This window comes from Pleurodeles waltl, chromosome 11 (assembly GCF_031143425.1).
Source record: "Pleurodeles waltl isolate 20211129_DDA chromosome 11, aPleWal1.hap1.20221129, whole genome shotgun sequence".
Classification (NCBI taxonomy): domain Eukaryota; kingdom Metazoa; phylum Chordata; class Amphibia; order Caudata; family Salamandridae; genus Pleurodeles; species Pleurodeles waltl.
Genome location: NC_090450.1, coordinates 946,968,423 through 946,994,649, shown reverse-complemented (window position 1 = coordinate 946,994,649; position 26,227 = coordinate 946,968,423). Strand labels below are relative to the sequence as shown.

The 26,227-nt window shown below is 44.0% G+C and overlaps 1 protein-coding gene across 1 annotated transcript in view; it reads right to left on the bottom strand.

Annotated features, from left to right (window-relative positions):
• Positions 1 to 5,853: 5,853 nt before the first annotated feature.
• Positions 5,854 to 26,227, bottom strand: part of UPB1 (beta-ureidopropionase 1) — a 45,273-nt gene continuing 24,899 nt past the window's right edge. Inside the window, exons 4-10 of the mRNA XM_069215116.1 lie at positions 21,048 to 21,142; positions 18,661 to 18,822; positions 17,273 to 17,442; positions 17,084 to 17,165; positions 15,375 to 15,417; positions 12,583 to 12,737; positions 5,854 to 6,831 (exon numbers count right to left, since the gene is read on the bottom strand). Coding sequence (XP_069071217.1) covers positions 6,748 to 6,831; positions 12,583 to 12,737; positions 15,375 to 15,417; positions 17,084 to 17,165; positions 17,273 to 17,442; positions 18,661 to 18,822; positions 21,048 to 21,142 — 791 coding nt within the window. The 3' untranslated portion in view covers positions 5,854 to 6,747. The remainder of the gene's footprint in view (positions 6,832 to 12,582; positions 12,738 to 15,374; positions 15,418 to 17,083; positions 17,166 to 17,272; positions 17,443 to 18,660; positions 18,823 to 21,047; positions 21,143 to 26,227) is intronic.

Genomic DNA, 26,227 nt, shown 5'->3' with positions numbered 1-26,227 from the left:
CAACATTCCAGTTTCAGCACATGTCACTCCTAACAGCAGAGCACAGATTACCAAATCACACACGTTAATTACAGTGCCTTATATCAAAAGTAGCCTTCTTTGCATGACCTAAAACTTGCAAAAGAAAGGTAAGTCCCTAAATTGGCTCTATAAAATTGAGAATTAAATAAAAAAAATGGTAGTGGTCATTTAAAATTCAGTTGTCTTCATCCAGGTTATGAAGATATTCCTTCTGAGCTGTGATGGTGTAATTTGTAATTTCTCCATTGGTTTCAGTTTGTCATTTACCACAGTGTTATCACTCTAACAGTGATCTGTAAATTAACTCTTGCGTGTTTGGGAACAGTGGTTCCCAAACTTTTAAGAACCATGATCCACTTTTTAGTGCAACAAACGTTTGCAACCCACAAACCTTTAAGGGACACGGTGGGGCAATTTTTGAATGTAACTAAAGCATGGTGTGGTAGCACATTGTCAATTACACACAGCATATTTTCCATTGAAATGGTCACAATTGCACAGACATGTGGCCTGTCCCAGACTGTGGTGGCCTAGCGCCATTCCAACGCCAGATTAACCTAATTTATTTTACCCTAATGTGGCGTTGGAAGGGCAAAAACGCCGCGTCATATTTACAAAGTGGTGCAATGCTTGCATTGTGCCACTTTGTAACCCCTTGTGCCACATTATGCCTGCGCCAGGCATAATATATGCAAGCGGGCGTTCCAGCGCTGGGGGGGGGGGGGGGGGGGGGGCATAAAAATGGCGCAAAGGAATCTATGAGATGTTTAGGCCTTAAAAAGAGGCTCCCATTGTGTTCAATTGGCCTTTGGGTGCTTTGCGGGATTGGCGTCATAATTTCTGATGCTAGTCCTGCAAAGCGCTGGCCTAGCGTACAAAATTATGATGCAAGCATTGCACCACTTTGTCAATCAATCAGGAAATTTGTAAAGCGCACTACTCACCCATGAGGGTCTCAAGGCGCTAGGGGAGGGGGGGCTGCTACTGCTCGAACAGCCAAGTCTTGAGAAGTCTCCTTAAGGTAAGGAGGTCCTTGGTCTGACGCAGGTGGGTGGGAAGAGTGTTCCACGTCTTGATGGCGAGGTGCGAGAATGATCTGCCGCCTGTGGTTGTTCTGCAGATGTGTGGGACGGTAGCGAGGGCAAGGTCGGCGGGGCGAAGCTGCCGGGTTGGGGTGTAGAAAGGGAGCCGTCTGTTGAGGTATTCTGGTCCGGTGTTGTGCAGTGCCTTGTGAGGAGTTTGAAGATGATTCTCTTGTTGATGGGGAGCCAATGCAGGTCTCTCAGGTGGGCTGTGATGTGGCATTGGCAGGGCATGTCCAGGATGAGGCGTGCGGAGACGTTCTGGATGCGTTGCTGTCTTTTCTGGAGTTTGGCCGTGATTGCTGCGTAGAGGGCATTGCCATAGTCCTGTTTTCTGCTTACAAGGGCTTGGGTGACTGTTCTTCTGATTTCAGTGGGGATCCATTTGTAAATCTTCCGAAGCATAAGAAGGGTGTTGAAGCAGGAGGAGGAGATGGTGTTGACTTGCTGGATCATAGAGAGTGAGGAGTCCAGATGAATCCCAGGTTGCGTGCGTGGTCGGTGGGTGTCGGTGCAGTTCCCAGTGTGGCAGGCTACCAGGAGACGTCCCATGCGGAGGGGGTGGAGCCGAAGATGAGGACCTCAGTCTTGTTGGAATTCAGTTTAAGGCAGCTATTCTTCATCCATTTGGCGATGGCCTTCATTCCTTTGTGGAGGTTGGTCTTGGCGGTGTCCTTGGTGAGGGAGAGGATCAGGTGGGTGTCATCAGCGTATGAGATAATGTTGAGGTTGCGAGATCGGGCGATGTTAGCGATTGGAGCCATGTAGATGTTGTAGAGGGTCGGGCTGAGGGACGTACCCCGGGGTACGCCGTAGATGATTTTGGTGGCTTCAGAGCGGAATGGAGGGAGGCGGACTCTCCAAGTTCTGCCGGTGAGAAAGGAGGTGATCCAGTTCGTGGCTCTGTTGTGGATTCCTGCGTTGCTGAGGCGTGTGCGTAGGGTGTGGTGGCAGATGGTGTCAAACGTGGCTGAGAGGTCCAGGAGGATGAGGGCCGCGATTTCAAGTTTGGTCCCGTTTGGTTCTGATGTCATAGTTGGCAGCGATGAGGGCAGTTTTGGTGCTGTGGTTGATGAGGAATCCGGATTGGGATGGGTCCAGAGTGCTGTTTTTCTTGAGGAAACTGGTCAGTTGTTTGTTGACAACTTTCTCTATAACTTTTGCAGGAAGGGGAGCAGGGAGATGGGCCAGAAGTTCTTGAGATCCTTTGGGTCCGCCTAATGTTTCTTGAGGAGGGCGTTGATCTCCGCGTGTTTTCAGCTCTCTGGGAAGGTGCCGGACTCGAAGGAACTGTTGATGATCTTCCGGAGTTGGGGTGCAATGACGGAGCTTGCTTTGTTGAAGATGTGGTGAGGGCAGGGGTCGGATGGTGAGCCGGAGTGGATGGTGTTCATGATTTTTGATGGTGTCGTCGTTGACGTGGGTCCAGGAGAGCAGGAGCTGGTGGGTGGTGAGTCTGTGGTCTTGGTGGTTGATGGGGGTCTGAGTGCTGAAGCTGTCATAGACGTCTGCGATCTTGCAGTGGAAGAAGGTGACTAGGGAGTCGCAGAGGTCTTGTGATGCAAAATGTCGTTGACGTTGGAGCCGAGGTTGGAGAGCTCCTTCACGATGTTGAAGAGCTCCTTGTGGCTGAATACATGGTTGTTGATGCGTTCTTTGAAGACGGTTCTCTTGATGGTTCGGAGGAGTTGGTGGGGTCTGCATGGCGTTTTTGAAGGCTGTGTGGTTGTCCAGTGTCTGATCTTGGCGCCACTTCTTTTCGAGTCTTTGGCATGTTTACTTAGATTCTTGGAGGTCGGCAGTGAACCAGAAGGCCTTTCTGTCAGTGCATCTGTTGGAAGGATTTTTGATTGGGGCAAGAGTGTTGGCACAGTCGTCGATCCATTGCCTAAGGTTGTGGGCAGCTGTGTCAGTGGTGTCGGTGGGTGGGTTCCGGGCGAGGGTATTGATTAGTTGGTCTTCGGTGACCTTGTTCTGTCTGCGGTGGGGAATCCATTGCGGGTGATGGTATGTTGTGGGTTTCTCAAAGGAGAAGTGGATGTAGCAGTGGTCGTCCAGTGGAGTTCGTGGTGTGGCTGAAGGAGACGTGTTTGCTGGCGGAGAAAATGGGGTCGAGCGTGTGTCCTGCAGAGTGGGTGGGTGTTGTGACGAGCTGTTTGAGGCCGAGTTTGGAGAGGTTGTCGAGCAGGGTGGTGGAGTTGTTATTGTTGGTGTTCTCGAGGTGGAAGTACAAGTCCCCAAGGAGTATGTAATGTGTGGATGCGAGAGCATGTGTGCTAATGATGTCGGTGATGGAGTCGCTGAACTGCTATCGGGGGCTGCGGGGGGGCTGTAAACGAGGGTTCCTCGGAGGGTGGTGTTTGGGTCGGTGTGGATCTGGAAATGCAGGTGTTCGGCGGTGCTGAGGTTGTCTTCGGTGCTGATCGTGATCCTGAGGGTGTTCTTGTGGACAATGGCGATGCCTCCTCCTGGTTTGTTGGAGCGGTCCCATGTCGATGCCTGGTGCTGAGGAGGGGTTCATACAGGTCTCGGTCAGGAAGGCGATGTCTGGGGAAGCTGAGTAGATCCCAAAGTACGACAGCATGTTTGTGGACGGAGATGGTGTTGAGTAAGATGCATCTGAGATGGTTGTGTCCTGCCTTGGTAGGTGGGTCGTTGGCATGGAGGCACAGTTCCGGCAGGAGAAGGGTCCGCTGGTGAGCTGTGGAGTGGCTTGATGGCAGGCGGATGAGCAGCCGGTGTTGAGGGCGTAGGGGGTGGTAGCATCGTAATGAAGACGGGTGTAGCTGGGGTGGGAGGAGTGAGGGCCAGGGGTTCTGGTGCTGGGCGTGGTCGGGCACAGACGTGCTTGCCTTTGGTGCGCCAGCAGCCGCCATTAAGTAGGGAGGGGGGAGGAGGGGACAGCTAAGAGGCGGGAGTGGGGACGAAAACAGTGCAAAAAAAGAGGGCGGGCTGCAGGGTCAGCAGCAGCTGGAGTGCAACGCAAGAGAGAGGAAGGGGCGGGGCTGCAGGGGCAGCAGCGGTGGGGGAGAGAGAGAGAGAGGCAGAAGAGAGAGAGTGGAGGGAAAAGCGCAGAAGTAAAGCAAAGGTCAAAGGAGCACAGAGGAGAGCGAATGGCAAAGCACAGAAGTAAAGCAAAAGTCAAAAAGAGCACAGAGAAGAGCGAACGGCAAAAAGGGGCACAGGAGGGCAGACATGGAAGAGAGAGCACATAGAGAGAGAAGCAGAGAAAAGGAGGAGAGAGGCAGACTAGTAGGAAAGCAGAGCTCTCCCACTAGACACCAGGGATGAGGCGCAGGCAGAAGCCTGTGGGTGGAGGAGGGCCTTAAACTCTTGACAGGGGTCAGGATTTCAGAGGAACTAGGGCTCTACTTAGCAGGTGGAGCTACGGGAGGCAGAGCAGTTTACTGACCAGGTAACCCCTTGTGCCACATTATGCCTGCACCAGGCATAATGTATGCAAAGGGGGGGGGGGGGCATAAAAACAGTGCAAAGGAGTCTATGAGATTCCTTTGCACCATTTTTATCAGCATTGGTTAATATCTGCTAAGTGAAGGCAATAAAAAGAGGCTCCCATTGTGTTCAATGGGCCCTTGGGTGCTTTGCAGGATTAGCATCATAATTTTTTATGCTAGTCCTGCAAAGCGCAGGACTAGAGTAAAAAACTATGATGCTAGTCCCCGACTATCGCCATGGTGTGCCATATTTTAAATAATGCGCACACATGGTGGCATTGCACTAGGGGCAGTGCCACTTTTCATAAATTTGGGCCACAATTTTTCTAATAAAACCATACAGCAAACAAATGATAAAGCATGGAAATCAGGATTATGTGAATATTTTGCATTTGTGTATCACCAACTAAGGATCCAAACAAATCAAGACACTCTTAAAATCTCTGCTTCCAGCACACATCAAAATTACAAAGCTTCATTTTTGCTTTTCTAACTGCTGGATACAGAGTTCATTTACAGGTATTTATATTTTGTATGTAATAAAACAAAAAAACATCCTACATTGTGGCATAATTCACTTTAAAAACTCCTCTCACTTGGTGGCAATAGAAAGAAAAGTTAACACCAATTCCCATGTTAACAGAATCAATCAGCTTGACGTTCGGCCTGAATCAGGGCAAGTGTGACAATTTAAACGCAAGTGTGACAGGTAAAAAACGGAATGTAAAGGAATCCTTATTTACTGCTCCGACTTTCTTGACCCATCAAAAACCAGTTAACGAACCACAGTTTGGGAAACACTGCACTATAAGATGATTTTTTTCATACAATTTGCAAAGAACTTTCATTTCACCATTTGCAATATTTTCCATCCTCACCCTTCAGTCCTTAGTGAGAATAAGGCTTAGGGCCATATGTACGAACACATTTTCCCATTGACACAGAATGGGAAAAACCCATCTGGCCCTTAGTTCCTTAAATAGCCAGAAAATGGTTTGGCTCAACAAGTGTCAAGATAGCTTTAAGAGTTGTCAATCGAGGTTTCTCATTTGAAGTCACTGCTATAAAAAGTCTACTTCCAAAAAAATCCTCTGCATAGTCGAGTTATTTAGCACATTCAATCCTGTTGCCAGTAAGGCACAAAAACAGTCAAAGAAAAACAAGACATCTATGAATTAAGACACCTCAAAATATTGTTGGGTAAAATGATGTTTCTAAAATGTGCAATAAATCCACATTCAGCACATTAATTTGTCATTTAGAAAACACTGCTCTAAATACAATAAAAAATGCAATTCACACTCATTACAATTTATTATTCACCTGAGATGTTAATTGTTTCCAACAAAGTATCATTATGAATTACCATTACATTTAGATGAAGTGTCACCAATGATAGTGACTATTCCCAGTGAAATTGTGGGTTCCTGTGTTTCTGGAGATGTTTCTTTGCTACAATCCTACATATCAGGAAACAGAAAACCTGTTCTTATGAAAATGTTCACATCCAGGTGACTGGAAAATGGGAAACTTGGAAAGATCAGTTATAAAAATTTATTTGTGAAGGCAAATATTCTGTACAGGTTAAATTAAATAATTAACTTTATCATATTTTTCGATTTTCTGTCCTACAACTCAACACACATCGTCAGTCGCTTCATGTAAGCACTTAGGCTGAATTCTTTAATTTTTGGCACACCAACTTGCACAAAATATTTCTTAAATGTTATCATACCAGAGCCTTAGTAGTACAACTGTGATTTACCAATCACTTTTACTTTAATACTCAAAGCTCTTTTTATTTATTTGCAATTTAAAATGTAATTGTATTTTCTTAAACTAAACAACTATGAGTGGAGTCACTAGCCATGACACTGTAAAGCACAGTTTAGACATTAGAGCCTTTAAAACTGCCAGCCACTGCATATAATTCTAGGTTAACACTGAGTTAGGATACCACGTATCTTGAAATAATTTTGACAACATTTTAGATACAATAGCACAATTCCTCTGGCATTGGGACTGTACTATAAGCGAGCACGCAAGTCAGCCAAAACGTTTCTGAACTCAACTTTGAGCAATGTGGCTACCAGAAACAGTATAAAGACAAACTGGGTTCTTGGGCGATGACTTTGTCCACAGTTATCTCTATCGGCACAGAAGGAACCCATATAGCTTGGGCTGCATCGCTACTCGTGAATGATGTTCGGTTTGAAGTCGGGGTGAATGATTTCAGCAAGTTCCTCTGCGTAGAGATCGTATCTTCCTGTCATCTGCAGAGGGAGAGTCAAAGAAGTTCATGACACTTGGGTTGGTATCGATGCCTCTTTCTAATACCCAACTAAACGTCTTCACTTATATCTGAAGAACCACTGGACCCCTATTTGCCACCACCAACCCTCTTCACCATCCATCAGGTTCTTGAATCTGCTAGAGCCCTGGCTGCCAACCCTAAATACCCCCATTATATCCCTGAGCCCTTACTTTCTTCTGTTTCACTGTCTTCTTTACATTCTAAGGAGGTCCATTACCTATTGCCTTCAAGAGACTTCCATGTATCCCCTCGGCTTCCAGGCAAGTAGCCTCCCTGACACCATAAGCTTGGCTACTACTTGTCACTCTATGTCGGTCTAGTCAAACATTTGTCGACTGCTGAGGATCAGTTGGTTAAACCATTATAAATCCATGATAACAGTACTGCCTACTTCTACATTAGCAGTGTGAATCCCTCCACCTATTTTTAAATATCAATCCTTCCCTGTGAAAACGTGTAAAAAAGAATTTTGTTCCTATGTGTCACCTGCAGCCGCCTCCCCTAGCGTGGCACCAATTAGTACTGTTTCCCTTTTTCATGGTTTGCAATATACTACTCTGTGTAAGTTTAGTAACTAATCTGACTACGAGGAATAGTCTGAAACCCACTAGGGCCTGTTTGCACTATAATTAAACAAAAACTAAAATTAAGAAAGACAATCTTGAGTCCGGCCCATACCATTGTCGATCATCCTTTCTTCAAGTCCTCTAGGACCCTACCCATCATCTTTGACCTCACACCTGTTGTTAGAGGCCCAGTGATACCTGTTTTCCTGTCACCCACTTTAAACTACTCTATCCTAGCAAACTCCTAACCTCTACCCCACCACCTCCTTGCTTGATCTCATTTTCTTTTTTGAAGTTCTACCGTTCTCGGTAACGTTTACAACGAAGGGCCTGATTTAGAGTTTTGCCGATGGGGCTACTCCGCCACAAACGTGACAGATATCCTATCCTCTGTATAATGATCCAATTATACCATACGGGAATTGTAATATGGCAGATGGGATATCTGTCACATTTGTGACTGAGTAACCCGTCTGCCAAAATCTACATCAGGCCTTAAGTCCAGTACTTTCATCATTACTCAAGAATCATACCCCATTCCAGTGGCAAGATTGATATTTGATAAAAACATGAAAATGTTTGCGTTGCAGTCATCTAATTACGTATGTCCAAAACGGCACATGCAGTTATGAAAAAGCCCAGGCTACTGCAGAAGCCCCTTTCGGTAGTCTTGTTATATCCTGTACTACGATAGTGGTGTGTAATTGTTACACACAAAGCCACATTTGCAAGAACACTACATTTTTTTTTTACTAACAATATCACTGAAATAATTTTGTATTTGTTGCCCATTTTCAGGGCGATATGCAGAAATCTTCAGTGCATAACCCAAAAAAACTATCATCCCAGAAGAATTACCAAGAAAAACATTGACTTCAGAGAGCCCCCTCACATTAAGGAAGAGAGGGATCTATTTTTTGATGTTTGTAGGAAAAGATTGAGAGTAGAGAAATTAGGACCTTTGAATAGATTCAAAATTCGGCGCTGATTAAAAAAAAAAAAAAAAAAAAAAAAAAAAAAAACAGAACTGTCTGATATCACGTCTGGTGATATTAAGACTGTAGAATTTGTTCAAAATATAACTGTGAGAGAACTAACAAGCGCAAGGTACTTCCCTTAGTAAAAACACTTCCTACCTCAGACGGATCTACTGGAATAGTCTTAGGAGCAGACTGATATTTTGAAAACAATAGTACTGCTACAGTGAGGGTGCCTGAAGGGCTTCCACAAATTTGCAATCAGAACACATCCCTAATAGTGAGGGATAGGATTTCCTTGATAAATACATGTGAAGCTATCAGTGTTCTTTGCCTTCTTCGTAATTCAATTTCCTTGCACCAAAGGAGAGAGAACTGTGAAATTGCTAAATCTTTTAAATGTATGTTCTCGGGCAGGACCCACACATAGTTCATCCAATTAGGAAGGGTGGCAGGGCATTAGCCATCAGAAAGACCACAACTGGAAGAAGTATCTCTTTCTTCTAACAGAAACTTTCTTGCACATTTAGCACCTTTTGAAAGATTTCCAAAGGAACTGCAATTAGTCGAGAATAATGCCAGAAGAACAAAGAGTGCTGCTAACCAAATGCAGGAAGTGCTGCAGCTCTGTTTGACCTCCTTGGGTCTACTGTTGTGCCATGAAATCCAGACAGCAATGTTTTGCAAATGTGACCAGGAAAGCAGACAGATGTCTAGGAACAGCATAGCCATCTGAAGAGTGAAAGTAGATGTGCAACCCGTGGTTGACTATGCAACTTTGTGTCTTTCAACTCATAATAAGTCTTGATGTACGTAATGATCCACCTCAAGATGTTCAGTTTCCCCCTTCTTAGGACCAGCAAACACCTCGAACATCTGATAATCCAACTGGAACTTGTTTATCCTTAGCACACAAAAACTCAGATCGCGGTTATGTTCAAGCCAATAACATTTCTTGTACATCTCCGAATGATAAGAAGGGGCAAGAAAACCGGCTGATGAAGCATTTGAGATGGATGGAATCCCAGTGCAGCGTTCAGGCTGATGAAGCTTTTGAGATGGATGGAATGTCCGTGCAGCATTCAGGCTAACCCTGTGCTTCCAAAACACAAAGAACGATTGTTCGACACATAAGGTGTGCATGATACGGTCCTGGCAAGCTGAGATGATCTAAACAAGGTAGATGTTGAACTTGGTGAGAAAACACAGAGTGGAAATGCAGGGGGTTGTTGACAGCAGAGATTAGGAACATAAAATCCAGAGGGAAATGCCATGCTAGCAACACCAGGAGCCTCTGTGGAAACTTGTTCAATAATACTTTACCTACTCCACAACAGTACAAATGAAAAATTAATAAACCTGAGTAAACATGCTCATGAGCTGAAGGTGTATCCTCTTCTCGGGTCCCCAAGGCTGCCAAAGGTATCCGGGGTGCGACTGTTGTATACCTCTGGTGTCCCGGGCCATAATACCACTGCATTCAAACTGAATGAGCAAGTACTGTCTTAGCAATTAACTCTCTCAGGGTAGCGAGGTTGAACAGTCAAGGCTTACTCCTGGAAGTGGTATGGCGTTAAGGTCAAAACAAGTCGACAATTCAGTTAATATCCTGATAGTACAGCCCGCTGTTAACTTTCATGAAGAAAAGGACTTTAATCCAGATAGGTAAACGCCTGTGCAACAAAAATATACATAACGTGAAGATGGGACCCTGTAGCTAGTGTTATCCTTTAGGGGATGTTTGAATTGTCTGAAGTCTTTTCCAAGGCGTTTCGGATCCCTGAGCCAAAATGGCGTTTTGATTTTGGGACACAAACATTGATACTGGTGCCTAGACTCTAATTTCCTCTGGTCGTCTGTGGCACTCAACGGGATGCTTTTGAGTTAAAGGTGTCACCACTAAATCACTCTTTAAAAGACAAGAAAAGTATAACTACACATACCGAACAAAAATCCCTGTCACTTAAACCAGCGGTTCTTAACTTATTGAATTGTGAGGACCCTTCTGATCACTACTGGAAACCACAGACCCAGTCTAAACAATTTCTATGATTTGAACCGGAAAATACACAAAAATATAGAAATATGTATACACCAATCAAATACACAAATGACTAAATTTGACATTTAATTCACAGACAAAAATATACAAAATTCAACATTTTAATTTTAATGGAAATGCTGCTTTTCAAAATGTGGTTTTATTTCCAAAAGATGAAGTGATAAGCTAAGTGATATGAGGTTCTAGCATATCCCTTTGCGTTTTTTGCTCCAATGGCATACCTGCCTTGCTGTCTGCACACACCAGATGAGGCCACATATAAATCTAAGGATGCCAACTTAATTGTTAGCCTCCAATTTCAAGTTCCCTCAAATTTACAAAGCATTTAAAATATTTTAATTTAGATTTTTCTGTACATGTACTTTCTTATTTCTACTTTTATTATTTAATGTTCTAAACAGTTGCAAACCACCTGAATAGGAGTCATGAACCCCTAGGTTCAGGAGACCATTGTTTAAGGACTGTTGACCCAAACAAAGAAAGTGTCTATCCAAAGAACATATTGGGGTGCACCCCGTAATGATCTGGTAAGTGGTCATTGGTATCCAGTGAGGGGATATAGTTAAGTCACTCAAGTTAGGAATCCAGTTGCCTGAATGGGCACTGGTGGCTAGTGGCTGCCTAGGTTTCAGTCCACACTAGGTACCCACTCTAGAGATTGTAAAGAGTTAGATACTTGTTGCTCAGAAACTGCTGGTTGTAGTCAAGATTTTTCAGTGGCAAAGGCACCCAGGAAGGCACCCTGAAATCTTAGCTGCTTGAAGGATAATTACACAGGTTCTCATATCAAGATGGTCTCTTCCAGCTGATGTTGATGGGATAGGACCTCAATCAAGGTGTTGAAGTCCAGACTTCTCCAGACATGAGAAGGTGGAAATAAGGTATGTGCACATCATGGGTGGGGTTGAGAATAATCCAGGTGCACCCTTCTTGCTGATGAAGGCAAAGAAGTGGTTCCTCAATGAAAGACAGTGTTGTGCTTGTCCTGTGCAGGTGGCTTGAGTGATGTCATGGATCACTGACATTCTCAATGCCTGAAGATGTCCCCCACATAAGTCCTTCCATTCAGCTGAGCTTTGTTTCTCTTCTGCAGATCAGATCACTTCTCCTAGCAGGAAAGGTCCAGCTGCAAGGACACACTCTGCAGATCTCCTGGACTTAGGCCAAGTCTGGAAAGAGAATGATTACCAGAGCAAAGGCTTCCTCCAGGGCCTTCAGTTTTTTCTTTCCTTCTCCTGGTGCACAAGACTTAATATGTGAGAAGTAGATACAGTGACCAAAGTACTGTCTGCCTTTAATATGTATCATCCTGTGGTAGCCAGGTTTGATCAATCAGGTAGGCTGTATCTACTGAATGATAAGATCATTCCTGGTCCTGGAGGATTCTTCTTCATGCTGTTAGAGGCCAAATGTGTGGACAGTCTGGGAAGCCATTTCACAGGCGGTGCTGGTCACAGACAGGAAAGGAGGAGGGGCAAGTTTCACTCTGGACATGTACATTCTAGCACTTCAAATGACATGGGCTACCTATCTCATTCTCCCTCCCCTGTGGCACATCTAGTATCTGGGAGGGGGGGCAATAACTGTGCATGTGTGGGTAGCCAGCTCCAAAAAGGACACCTCCCTGCTTAATGGAAAAAAAACATCTTGTGCAGCACACACATAAGGAGTGTAACGGCCTTTCACACTCGCCATTCCATTCACCACAACAAACAAGACACTATATCCGTGCAGTTACCAATCATGCATGTTGAAGACATGATTAAGGCCAAACACCCGGTTATGGTTGACTCAAAAGAACTTTACAATGGGAAGTGGTAGGCAGTTCCCTCAAATAAAGATTTCCACTCAAGCTAGAGCTTGACACGTACAGGAACTCTTTCTGGTTGACAGAGCAAGAAAATAGACACCATATGTTCTCTCATCCTGGGTGCACTTATAAGTGCATAATTTACAATCGAAGTCCACCCAGGATGAGAGAACATCTGGTGTGTAATTTCCTCACCTGTGTGTAGCTTTGTTTCAGGATTTTTAACCGGTGATGTCCCAAAGAGGCCTCAAGAGGCCACGAAAGAATGAAGGAATGAATGATAAAGCAAACATACCTTGAAGTTCCACTTGTCACTGACTTGCCGACAAAGATTCAAGTCCAGCTCTGTCACCAGAAGCCCATCACAGGTGCGGGAAAGGCCTGGGGTCCTGCTCCCATCAGGTGCGGACACATAACTGGAGCCATAGAACTGTCCAAAGTCATGGTGGGCTTGAAAAGACAATCAAAGCTAAAATTCTTAACATTTAATTGTTGATTTATCACTCCTGCCCTACTGCTGAACCTCACAGGCATGCTGTCTTGGCACCAAAGTAGTTCATCTAGGCTCGGAAACCCTGTCCTACAGTACAACTCAATATGCAATATTTCGATATTTTGCAAAAAACTGTTCACAAGGAAATGTCAAAGAAAGTAATCTCACGAAACATATCATTGCAAAGCATAGGCATAAATGTCTTTCTTGCACATCTCCAGCTATGGAAACTGAAACTTATTATATATTTTAGATGAATTAACTTTTGGAAATAAAGGGCAATATACTTCAAAAATGACTGAGTTGATTTTAATTTCTGTGTATATATTGTTAAGTATTAACAGAATTGTGAAGGAATACCCAAATTGATATGTGACATATTGTAAATTTAATGCAGGACTTGGTAGCATTCTACACCAGTGTATAAACATCAAACCGAACCGGTCTATACATTGTAGTGAGTAATTATCAATTGTTTGAACTGGGCCTGGACAAACTTTTAATTACGCCAAGCTAAATATGCATCATTTTAGAAGTCTGCCTTGCCCACCACAGGGATTGTTTGCGCATAAATTGTCTTCCTGGGAAACATTTTCAGCGTGAATCAGTCTGCTGCCAGTATCTTGGGAGCCTTTTTAAGAGAGTGATCGAAAGAAAAAAGTCTTCTGGAAAACAAGAGCGACCCGAATCTCCACGTGAACATCGGTATTACACTAAAGCATAGAGCAACCATTCACATGAAGCTGATTTATTTATAATATAAATATAATAAGACAGAATCAATCAGTAACAGGGCATTCCCCTTGAGACAGTATGCATTCTGTCAGGCATAAATCTGTGATAAACAAAGCAAAAAGTACATTCAACCAGTAAGCACTGAACAAGTTTTTATTTCTAAATGCAGAAAGAGTCAAAAATTCACCACTGGTGAACAGTGACACAGTGGTAAGTACACCCCAAGTGAAGCAAACCAAAACAAGGAAAAAAGTGTTAAATATTGTGAAAATGACGGGTATATTGGTAGAAAATATTCAGAAGGACACAATTGTTTGAATACAATTCGTCACACAAGGTAATTTCCCAGTGTAGAATGACCAACACAAAGGTCTCTCTTTTCAGGTGTCAATGGCGTTTCAACCCTTTAGAGGATACGAGGGTCTCATCAGGCCATATAATAACCTGGGGAATTTAAAAGAAAAACGTGACGTAAAGTCCAACTAGCCAGATTTCGCCTTGAGCAGGCCGAGACGCCATTTGTTCTATTTTTTGCACAATCCTTGACATGTCTGCATTTGAGGCAGATGTTGCTTGTCCTCATCTTTCCAAGAACCTGTGAAAGTGTCAAGTCATTCAGACAAGGACATTGATAAGACACCTGATGCGCAGACAATTACCTCAGTAGAACACCTAATGCAACATCAGTCTGGGACATGTGCCTTGTTATCTCTATTTCTAAGTCTGATGAATGTACATGTTTTTACCTTACTTGTTAATAGGAATGCGACTAGCTTATTAATTCACACGGGGTATGAACAAACAGCAGTGTGAGCCTTTCTGACAACATATACCGCATGAGTGTCAGCGGCGCAAACATACCTCACACATGCAGCTGATGCAGCAGAGGTGACAGGAGTGCAAGCTTGCATGATGCACAGCACAACCAGCAGTGTGAACATCTCGTACATGTGCAGCACAAGTGTCAGAAGCACAACCATCCCTCACTCACAGCCAACACAGCACAAGTACACAGTGCAACCAGCAGTGTGAGCTTTCCACACACATCGGTGGCAGCAGTACCACATTTCTTGGCATATGTACAAAGGTTACAACAAAGACAGCAGCTGCACAACAGCCACAAAACCAGCATAGGACAGGCCACTCAGTAGATTCCCAACCAGTCGCAGCGGTTACAGGGGGTGAGGGGTGTGTTTAAAAAAAATAAAAATAAAATCAACATCCCTCCACGCGGTGCAACCGCTCCTCACAGGCACAGGCTGCCAGCCTGCCCTGCGGCCAATCCCGATTCTGCTCAGAGCAGTGTTAGGATTGGCTGGGAGTGCCCAGCCAGGGCGCTCCCAGGCAGACTGGGAGCCCGTGCCTGCTCTCGCCAGCCCGGCAACGCCGTGCCGGCTGGAGAGCCTACTGTGCATGTGTTTGGCCGGCCCGAGACGGCTGGCCAAACACACATGCGCACTGAGGGGAATGCTGTGCGCACTCCCCTCATCCCAGTCATCCCCAATGCCCGCCCCTTTAACAATGAAGGTGATAAACTTAGGGCCATAGGTACCAACGCATTTTCCCATAGACACAGAATGGGAAAAACCCTTTGGTACATCTGGCCCTTAGTTTATTATCCTTTCATTGTTAAAGGATTTGCAGCGGTTGCTGTTAGCGGGGGCGACGCTCCTCCGGCACAGCGGAGGAGCCACCACTGTTCCTAATGAATAGTTAGAGGAAATCTGCCTTATGGGACTATACTGACCACAATGCAGTAGGAGAACTCTGAATAGGGGTTACAGAGTGAATTTCAATTTAAGCCTGGAAGGGATAAAGATAAAATGTTGAAGGTCAGGGGGGTAGCAAAGTTAATTTACCTGGTTTGCTATCCCCAGATGTGAATTCGTTTTCAAAATGCTCCTGGGAGAAAAAGAAAGCAATTGTTAAAGTTAGTTGTAACTAGTATAATGAGTACTGTCTTTGCATTCGAGACGCATGCCAGGTGGGAAATAGGTGTAAGTGTGCAATGACCATGCTACCATTGAACATTTCAGAAAGGTCTGCATCTAGCATTGTGGGGTTTGTAGGTTGAACTCACCAAATATAACCTAGGCCTTACAATTAACGATTTACACTGGTCACACCAGAGCCCAACTTCTGTATTCAGGACCGTCCCCTAATGTTTATGTCACTTCTCATCCTGTACATCCCTGCGGGGTCAAACTGCGGGTTATATTCGAAGGGGTTTCCTAATCTGTAGGCCCTCGTCTGACAGAATAACGCAAAATGATCAAATCACGCATGGCATCCAAGAGTTAGGAGGGTCACAGCATACTATGCACTAGCAAATAACTTGACTATACAAATTATAAGTTGTACAGTGCCCAGACAAGAATGGCTAATTCCATGGCAGCCCATGTACAATGTTCACTTTATTGCCAACACAAGAGAAGCAGGAAAAATAAGACTGCAAGCTTAATAAGACCACTCCGCTGAATATGGACCAGGCAAGGCGGGGGATGGGAGACCTGCAAGCTTACCCTTCCCACTCTGTTGACGATGGCTCAGGCGAGGCAGTGTAATAGGAGATCTGCAAGCTTTCCCTTCCCACTCTGTTGACGATGGCTCAGGCGAGGCAGTGTAATAGGAGATCTGCAAGCTTACCCTTCCCACTCTAATGACGATGGCCCAGGTGAGGTAGGGTATAGGAGACGTGCAAGCTCACCCTTCCCATACAGTTGATTATGGCCCAGGTGAGGCTGTAGAATAATTCATCTGGAAGCTTACCGTACCCACTTCGCTGATGTTGGCCCAGGTGAGGTAAGGTATAGGAGACGTGCAAGCTCACCCTTCCCATTCAGTTGATTATGGCCCAGGTGAGGCTGTAGAATAATAAACCTGCAAGCTTACCGTACCCTCTTCGCGGATGATAGCCCAGGTGAGGTAGGGTATAAGAGACATGCAAGCTCACCCTTCCCATACAGTTGATTATGGCCCAGGTGAAGCTGTAGAATAATACACCTACAAGCTTACCGTACCCACTTCGCTGATGATGGCCCAGGTGAGGTAGGGTATAGGAGACGTGCAAGCTCACCCTTCGCATACAGTTGATTATGGCCCTGGTGAGGCTGTAGAATAATACACCTTCAAGCTTCCCGTACCCACTTCGCTGATGATGGCCCAGGTGAGGTAGGGTATAGGAGACGTGCAAGCTCACCCTTCGCATACAGTTGATTATGGCCCAGGTGAGGCTGTAGAATAATAAACCTGCAAGCTTACCGTACCCACTTCGCTGATGATGGCCCAGGTGAGGTAGGGTATAGGAGACGTGCAAGCTCACCCTTCCAATACAGTTCATTATGGCCCAGGTGAGGCTGTAGAGTAATAAACCTGCAAGCTTACCGTACCCACTTCACTCATGATGGCCCAGGTGAGGTAGGGTATAGGAGACGTGCAAGCTCACCCTTCCAATACAGTTCATTATGGCCCAGGTGAGGCTGTAGAGTAATAAACCTGCAAGCTTACCGTACCCTCTTCGCTGATGATGGCCCAGGTGAGGTAGGGTATAGGAGACGTGCAAGCTTACCGTTCCAACTCTGTTGATGGCACAAGTGAAGCAGTGGTTCGCAATGGCAGCATTTCTTGCTTCAATTGGCCAAAGTGATTCACTGTAAGAGACATTTAAGCATGTGTAACCACTTTGCTTTGTATTGAGTTTTGAATTGGTTATCAGGTGCTTCTCAAACATGCAGGGCTACACTGTGAGGGCACTGACCTCAGCTCCCCAATGGTTGCAGATGGATTGAAGATGATCTCGGCTCCGTTGGCGGAGTACATGAACCAGTTGAGAGGGTGATGCCTTCCGTAGCAGATGTTCACAGCGATCTTTCCAAAAGCCGTCTGGAATACTCTGTGACCAGTATTTCCCTCCATGTAATAGGTAGACTGAAAATTAAATTGGTGTGTTCACTTCCCCCCAAAGTGTTGCAGGTGCTTCACAGAAGGAACCCCCGCACACAAAACGGTCACTCTGTCCTCCCACCCTACAAGGTTTAGGATGGGGAGGATTTGTTTAGGGTTATCAGACACCTAAGCAGCTCCCTTAAAATAACCGGCACATGAAACCAAATAATGCCCAAAGGGCTTGTTGTTACACATTATCAAACTAACCGACTCTTCTAACTAGCCAGTGCCTTCTCATCAAGCACATTGTTAAAGTTACCACTATCAACTCAGCACCTTCTGCCATAAAAGGAACAGATAATGAACTATTTACACTAACAAAAGATCCCCAGTGGCTTTCCATTAACCATCAGAAACACCCCTTCTTCCAATGAACATATCTGTAAGCAACATGCATTTAATGCCTGCAAAATCAGTAGCGACTCCGGTGTGGCGAAGTATCGAATACCCAAGCATCTTTCGATTAGCCAATGAACCCACGGTAGCCTTAATCATGTTCTGTTGTTTTGCAATGCCTTGCATCCGGTGAGTAAAGGGAAAATAACAGCAATGTCTTTACCTAGGATTTTCTGATCAGACACCGTTTAAGTAAATGCTATCACCCTAAAGCTCCCAGACACTTTCAAATCATCAATTACTTCTGAAAAACAATTCCTCTCAAATACTACTTCAAATAAACCCTTCCTCTTCTAATCAATCAATACTCTTTAACCAACCAAAAATATTCCACGTAACCAGGACACCTACCAACAGCTTCCAGCAGTTTACAGCCGACCATCACAACTTTCAACCACTTCAAGCCAACCTTCAAACCCCTGGCAACTGACTAAATTTCAATTCTTTCCAATAAGGATTATTATCTAGACAACCACCCCCTTAAAAACAAGTTTAACCTTCCAAGTAACCAATACACCTTCCCAGCAACATGTTCAAATACCTTCCATCTAACTAAAAGCTTCCAAACAACTACCACCTCCCAATCAACCAATCACTTCCAACCAACCAAGCACTTCCAATCAACCACACATACCCAACACAGAGGTGCAAGAATAAAATATGCGCACACCCAATACCTCACAAACCCTTTCCATCTGCATCCAGTTTGAGAACCACTTCCATCTGGTCTCCATTTTTGTGCCCTTTAGGCCCCCTGGTGAACACCCGCCGAGGCAATCAGTACCGTCCTCACCTGAATCTTACCTCATTGAAGTCTCCCACCCGTGGTATGTGGTTCTTCCTGGTCTTTCCGAGAACGGCACCAGAGTTAGAGATGACCACTGCTGTGTTCCAGAGAGTGTCCCCGTGTGCCTCGTCTCTCTCCAGGATGGAAGACACCACCACCATATTGTACTGCTTTGCTAACTAGGGAGACAACGTACCTCATTAATATCTGTGACCAGTATTCTCGACCATAAGCATTCAGTAAAACTATTGGTATTTAAGGACAGTTTTGGTGATGTAGGCAGGGGTGGTGGGGAGAAGAGGTATGGTATCCTGGAGTGAGTGGAGTCTCTCACACAAACTCCGGCTTTTAAACTGCTGTGCCTTTTACCTCAGATGGTGCCTTGAAGCTTTCCACTGGGAATACTGATTTGGCCAGGATGAGGATCTTGCAACCACAAAAAAACTAATTAATGTATCTGCTAACTAGGAATATTTTACTTTATTCTGTAATTCAACTAAGGGTGTGCTATGCTGGTGAAGTTAAATTTGATCAAATTCAAACGTTTTTTTCCAACTTCAGAAACCTCTCAATGTCGGTGGAAGTTCTAAGGAAAAAAGTAACTCAACATTTCCAGAAACAGGAGAAAAAAAAGAAATTTTGGTTTAAAAATATATGTAGCACAATATTTTTGCTGGAAATTTTGCTGGCAGGTGAAATTGTGCGAAGCTAAACAAAGGACTTTTCACTTAAGTTTAAAGTCTATTAGCAGTCAGTAATAGACAGTTGCATAGTCTAAAAGATTTCATGTTTGCAGGTGGATTATTCATTTTGCACATCACTAATGTCAACCCCGCAACACAAATGCAGAACTTCCCACAACTGTCATAATAAGTTAACGTTCTTGGTTTAGTGGTAATGTAGAAAATCACCCACACTTTATGATTGCAAAACAGGCTGCAGGCACATTATCTCTCTAATTTTTTATAGTTCTCAACTTAGAGCCTCTTTCGCCATGTTTAGTTCTGTGAGTAAATATGTTTAGTACAGGGAGGTATATGACCATGTTAAATGTTTAAGTATCACCTTGTGGTAAAGGTTCGATACAGCCTGCTATGCAAGTGATTTTGCTCACTCACTGCTATTTTATGAAAATCAGATCAACCTTGCAATAACACGACTCTGTTACTCTGCTCTGTTATTTGAATTCATCGACAGAGATTCATTGCAGGACTTCTGATTCAGAGGAGTATTGTCTGTTGCTTCAAATGAAACATGCATAAAAAAATGCATTATCTGTGTCCATTATTTTTTGCTGTTAAATGTACCTTCTGCTCAACAAGACATCTGGTAAATAAAATGTTTCATCAGGATCTCTTTACCACTGAATAGGGCCAATAAAACAACTATACCAGCAGAGATCATTATTAAAACCACCAGGCTGCTGAAACTACAAATGGATAATCCTGTGCAAATGTATCCTATGGAATTCCTGTTCCAGTGAGTAAGGCCATCAGAATTCATTGTGTAACAAAAATGCTTGTTAGGAATCGTGCCATGGAAGAGGGCCACTAAAATGACCTTTGCCATCAGTGCCACTGAACATGCGCACGTGTTCTGTTGAGCCATAGAAGTAGATCACCAGAAGTCTAGTGTCATTCTGTGCTCATTGGGCATCTTGTGCCAGTACATTTGCCCGTAAGGATTCTTGTTACACTGAATATGCCAACTAGATTTTTGGGGCAAGTGGGCGTACACATGAAGGCATGTACACCAAAGAATATACTTGTGGAGAGCACGTGCCACAAAACTGGCACATCAGAATTCCCATGCAGGAAACATCCCCTGTAAAACCTTGTGTGAATGAATGAATTAATAAAATTAATACCTCACTCATTTTTCTCAACGTAACTATTACATCGAGCAATATTCCCACCAGAATTCTTGGGTCAGAGACAAATCCCATCAGAATCCCTGTGCAGACAAAATACCAATTGGGCATCCTGCGAAACCAAACATGCGCATCAAAACTAACTTAAAAGAAAACCTGAAGTCAGGGGGTAGCTTGGTCGGTGAGATTGGGGGTAGGGGGGTGTGAGCTTCAGATTTCCCGACAATCACACCGGCATATAATGTTAAAATAGATTAAATGACAATGAAGGCACACGAGAGCGGCTTAAGAGGCGGTGGAAAGGAATCCTGATTGGTAGGAGTACTGAGTGAGACAAAGATAATATTTTTTGTCAGTGTGCGCAAGCAAAAATCCCAGGTGAAATCTGATGGACACCTCACTATACCCAACTGAAAGCACCTGTACCCAACTATTCATCAGAAAATAATTTTTCTGTTTTCCCCCCACCCCCTACGCCTGGCCCCTGCCTGAAGTCTGCCTCATCCCACCAAAGGGCCTAGCTGGATTCTGTACCTTTTGGCAAAAGGCCGTCGTAGGACCTTGCTCAGCTGACTCCGCAAATTCCGTCCAGGGAAGTTTTTCTCTTGTACAGAAGGCAAAGGGCATGGCTGAAAAAAAAATGAGCGTGAGAAATCACTAACCAGTTAAGCAATGGATGAAGGAGGCAACACTGAGCCTTGATGTCAACATACAGATGGGACACAGAGTTCAGCTGTCAAACATTCACCAATATTGAACTGCTTTTAACAATAGAAAGAAGAAAGTGATGGGAGGAACTGCCAAGCTGTTCACCAGTGTGTAACCAAACTAGAAGAGTACTCTACAGCAGCGGTTCCCAACCTGTGGTCCGGGGACCCCTGGAGGTCTGCGACTGCTTAGAAAATTAAATAATATTAGCAGATTAGGTCCACAGCCTTTAGTAATGACTCAGTGTGGGGGGGGGGGGGGGGGATCCCCGGATTCCAATAATGATTCATTGGGGGTTGTAGTGAGGGATGTGTGCATCATTTCCCCAATAGAAGGCAGCATCCAAGCAAAACAAGTGTTGATGGAATCTGGAAGACTGCCCTTGGATTTGTGTAGCGCTTATGCTTGGTTGTGAACTACACATACATACATTCTGGAATCAAAATTGTATCAATTTGTTGCAGGGGTAAGCCTGTGAATCTATGATAATTTAAAGGCCCGACTGAATGTTACTAACACAGGAATGTAGAAAAACATGTTAACACCAGCATGTTTCACTGCTTCAAAAGAGAGTAAAATATCAGCAGTATTCCAGCAAAGCTGAGAGAATGCAACAATGAAAACAAAACGGAGTCACCTTGAGTGTGTAGGGCAGGGGTACCATTCTTCTGAAAAACTGCACTTTTTGTTTGGATGAGGTGGCTTACAAAAGTGGAAACAGGGATAAGTAGAACTAAAGCTGTCCTTCAGCAATAAAATGATGCAACTAGAGCTGCTGTTCCGAAGTCTGGAAACCTGTGCTCATACTGGCATCCGGTGGCTATCACAGGGACTGCAGTTCATTGAAACGATCTGCAAAGGTTCACTGCTGAATAATGTGTGCAGCATTGATAGTTTTGAAGTGACCGTGGCGCCCCTGTCTGAGATTGGTGGCGCACTGGGGTGCCACGGCGCACAGTTTGGGAACCCCTGACCTAACCCATGAAACAATGAAGGGAATTGACTTACTATTTCGTAATGAGCATTCATGCTGTAAGGCACAGAAATCAGTCCCATGTCACCAGCCGTGTTTAAACTGAGCACCTTGAGGAAGATGGATTAGTGCAAGTACCTTTGTTTTCTTATGCTTTACTGACGCTATAAATGAACCTCAACTGTTTGTGAGCGTCAATGCAACCCAAGTATACACCATGGTCTTTGACGGCGTAAGCCGCGGTAACCGAGATAGTTCATTGTACTTCTCTACAGGCATTATATCTATTGATGCACACCTATCGATAACAAAAGGTATTGAGCACCCATTTATTTTCAAAGTAATCTTTGGACAGTGTTTATATGATTTTGTTGCTTTGACATGTCGACTTTTCTTTGACTGATTTATTTCTTCACATGCGACCAGTCTGACATGTGCAGGCTTTTCTGAGGTAAACATCAACATGGCACAATCACTTTCTTCACTTTCACTTATTACTGAGGTGGAAGAACTGTTTGACGAGGATTCAGATGACAATCATCTTCGTTTAGTATCTATTTGCCTCAACTGATGTCTCCGCTTGTGGGCATGCGTTGAATGTTGCTTCGGGAACGTTCTGGCAGCCATGACACACTTACTTTTTTCTTCGCCTTACACATTGTCACAAAATGGTTTTCTTTACCACAGCCTCTGTGTATCATTCCAATGGCAGGACACTTTTCTTTGTGTGGAACTGCAAATCCACATCTAAAACACAACTTCTTTTTGGAGGGTAGACATCACATTGTGTCCTTCAGTCTCCCGTTTTGAAATAATTTTCACACTCATGACTGACTCGCTCTGGGCACCTCTGGCCTCCATGTCAGCAGCTTGCCTCTCAGCATGTTCCTCAGCCCTGGGAGCCATCAGCACTCGCTCAAGGCTAAGCGTTTCTTGCTGCATTTTTGCTTGAATGATTTGGAAAAGCAACCCTCTGCAACTCTCAACCACATAGTGTTTTCATCATTAAATTCATTGAGTGTACATTGTTTGATGAGTGTGTTGAGTCTTTCCACTAATTCATCGATTGTTTCACCAACTCTTTGACATTCTTGACTGAAGGTGTATCATTTATAATTGACATTTGATACTGGATTGAATTTGAGATTCAACACATTTTTGTAGAGTCGCCCTGATTAAAATGGCAATCTTGCAGCTGTTTAACTTCTTGTTCTCAGCCATTCCATATGTGTTAACTTCCTTATTTTTCAGGAAATTGGATTCAACATTTACATAATTTATTTGGCACAATAAACCCGCCCGAATTGCACTAAGGACTTTATATGCAGATCAGGAAAAAGAAGGCCTGGCACTCCCTAATCTGAAAGACTACTATTTTGCATTTTTTGCCCAATATATGGCAAATTTCAAACCTGCATAACTCCAGGGCAGTCCATTCATTCAAGATTTTAGTGAATTAATTTGTAGGGAATATGGTATAAGGGATCCCGTATTATTGGTGAAATCCCCAAAGAATGTACGCTATAAGATCTTGAGGTGGTTCTTTAAAAAGAGGTCGGATTTCTTTCGAAGATATGCAATCTCATATGTGAACTTTTTCACTCTTCTGTCTGAATTTACGGTGAGGTCCGACTCTAGGCTCAATCAGAAGATAATCAGGAAATGGGAATATGGCAGATATAGGAAAATTGGAGATTGTTTGGCTGGTGATAGATTGTAAATTCTTTCGAATATATGGGTTGCTGTGCAACACAATTTTCTGCTTATGGTAATATGCTTAATAGCCTTACCGATCTGGATTGTGGTCAGATACGCAACACTCAGAAGATAGTGAAAGAACTGATAGACGTCCCTCAGGGGATAGACGAGCGGGTGAATGGAGAAGGCTACTCAGTCGAAAAACCCTAATCTTCTGGTAAAAGCTATCAGGAAATGGGATCAAGATGCAGGGCTAAAATTGTCAAATGATATCTGGGAGAAAGTCAATGGATTCAATTTTGGGGTACTGAGAGGAGCAAATTGGCACAGAATGCTGTTTTTTAGTAAATGGCTGCTCTATCGTACCCCGCAATTCTTGGCCCAATCACTGTTTTCGGTGTCATGCAAATGGCATAGCAAACTGGACACATGTGATAGGCACTTGGGGCATATTCAAGAGTTCTGGGGCAAGGTGTTTACATTTTTTAAAAGAGCTTTACAGATTAAAATAGACCCAAGTGTGTGGTTACTGGTTTTGGGCTATGACCCTGGGGCAAGGTTTGCACCTAGGTGGGTGAAATTAGTCTTCATCGCCACAGCGCTGGCTAGATCCCTCTTATTAAAAAACTGGCGCAACCGCAGGTTCCAACTGTTGAAGAATGGCTAAAACGGCACAAGTAAGGAATCAGGAACAGAAGTATTCAATGAGGTCAGGTGGGCTCAAGAGATTCTCCCAAACCTGGGGTAGATTTTTTGAGATGACAGACACTAGCCTGGCCTAGGGGTGGATACAAGGACTCAGCCGTCCCTAACTTGAGGGTATTCGAGAGGATGTTAATGTTATTGAATTTGATGTTATTGCTTCGCTGAGCTCAGTTTGTAACTGAAATTGGTTATGCCATGATATCAAATCTCTTTAATAAATAAAATGTACAAAAAAAGAAAATAAAAAGATTCAACACATTTTTAATCTGACGGTATGCGACTTCTTTGTCAGTTGTCAGCATTTTCTTTATAACGTCTTTCACACCATCACCAGCAAGATTTTTGAGATATTTGCTAATCTTTCTGTTGTCAGTCTCTTCTAGTGCATCCATGAAATCTTCATCTGTCTCTATCCAGACAGTCCATCTATTGCCGATATTTTGCTTTTGGGCAGTATTGAATGGAGTGGAAGGTTCAGGAAGGCGGCAGCATTGTAGACCAGGGTGGAACTTACTGATATTGAGAGTAGCGTGCTCCCTGACACCGTAGGATGATCATTTTTGTACAAACACTCTTTAAAGTCTTTTGAGATGTGATCTTCAGGATCATCTTTGATATTAGTTTGAATGGTATCTTCTTTCTTAGTTGCCAGCTTCACAGGCCAAAATGTTGCCTTCAACTCTTTGCTCTTGGAAGACCTATGAAGTTGTTCTGAGCCCCACGAGGCAGCTTGATGAGCAACTGATTCGGGTACGGACAGCTCGGTGAGCACAATCTGGAGCACCTCTTCCTGAGCGACTTCAGTGACTGCTGTGGCACAATGACTCTCTTTAGCGGGCTCAGTAAGTCATCTATTTCGTCCTTTTTACACTTCAGTTTGCATTGTTTAACACCGGGTTTCTCTCTGCTTTGCAGCACTTCTATTCGCAGAGTTATTTGATAAATGCAATTGTCTTCAGCTGTACTTTGTAAACCGGGTTGACTCTGCCTTCAACGTTAACGCTCCGTACACTCTATGGCTTTATTTTGAACTGCAGCGCGCTACCTTTTTGGACAATCTTGGTCATAGCTTCTTGACTAACTGTGTGTAGATTTCTTAGTGAAACTTTCTTTCCATTAACACGCTTCATCTTGGCTGGAGTTACGCTTTGACTCCACATATGCCAACCATTGGCTCAGCACTTTGACAAAGGCACATGTGGCATGCACAAGCAGCTTGCTTGCACCACTGAAAACTCTCCAGGACAGCATTTTCTTCTTCAGGTTACTGATCCCCTATCTCGTTGTCAGTTGTAGCCTTTATCCCAGCCTGGGTACCAGCCAATGACTCGGCCAATCACACGTCTTTATTTCTTTATGTGTCCCTGTGAACTCCAACATTCAAAAAACAAGTTTTCATTACATTCTATTCTAGAAATTATGTCACACTGATACGGAATCCGCTGAGAGCCAGAAAGGTTCTGTTCTAAATCATGCAAGGCACTACACTGTGTGCTGTAAAGTGTGGTAGAATTACATTAAATCTGTAGGAGGAAATATGTTCCAATAATGTCTGACGTGCAGTATGGAAGATTATCAAGCATTTCCTTGTTGAGCTCTTGGCGGTACATTTGTTTATAAGCTGTTTGCA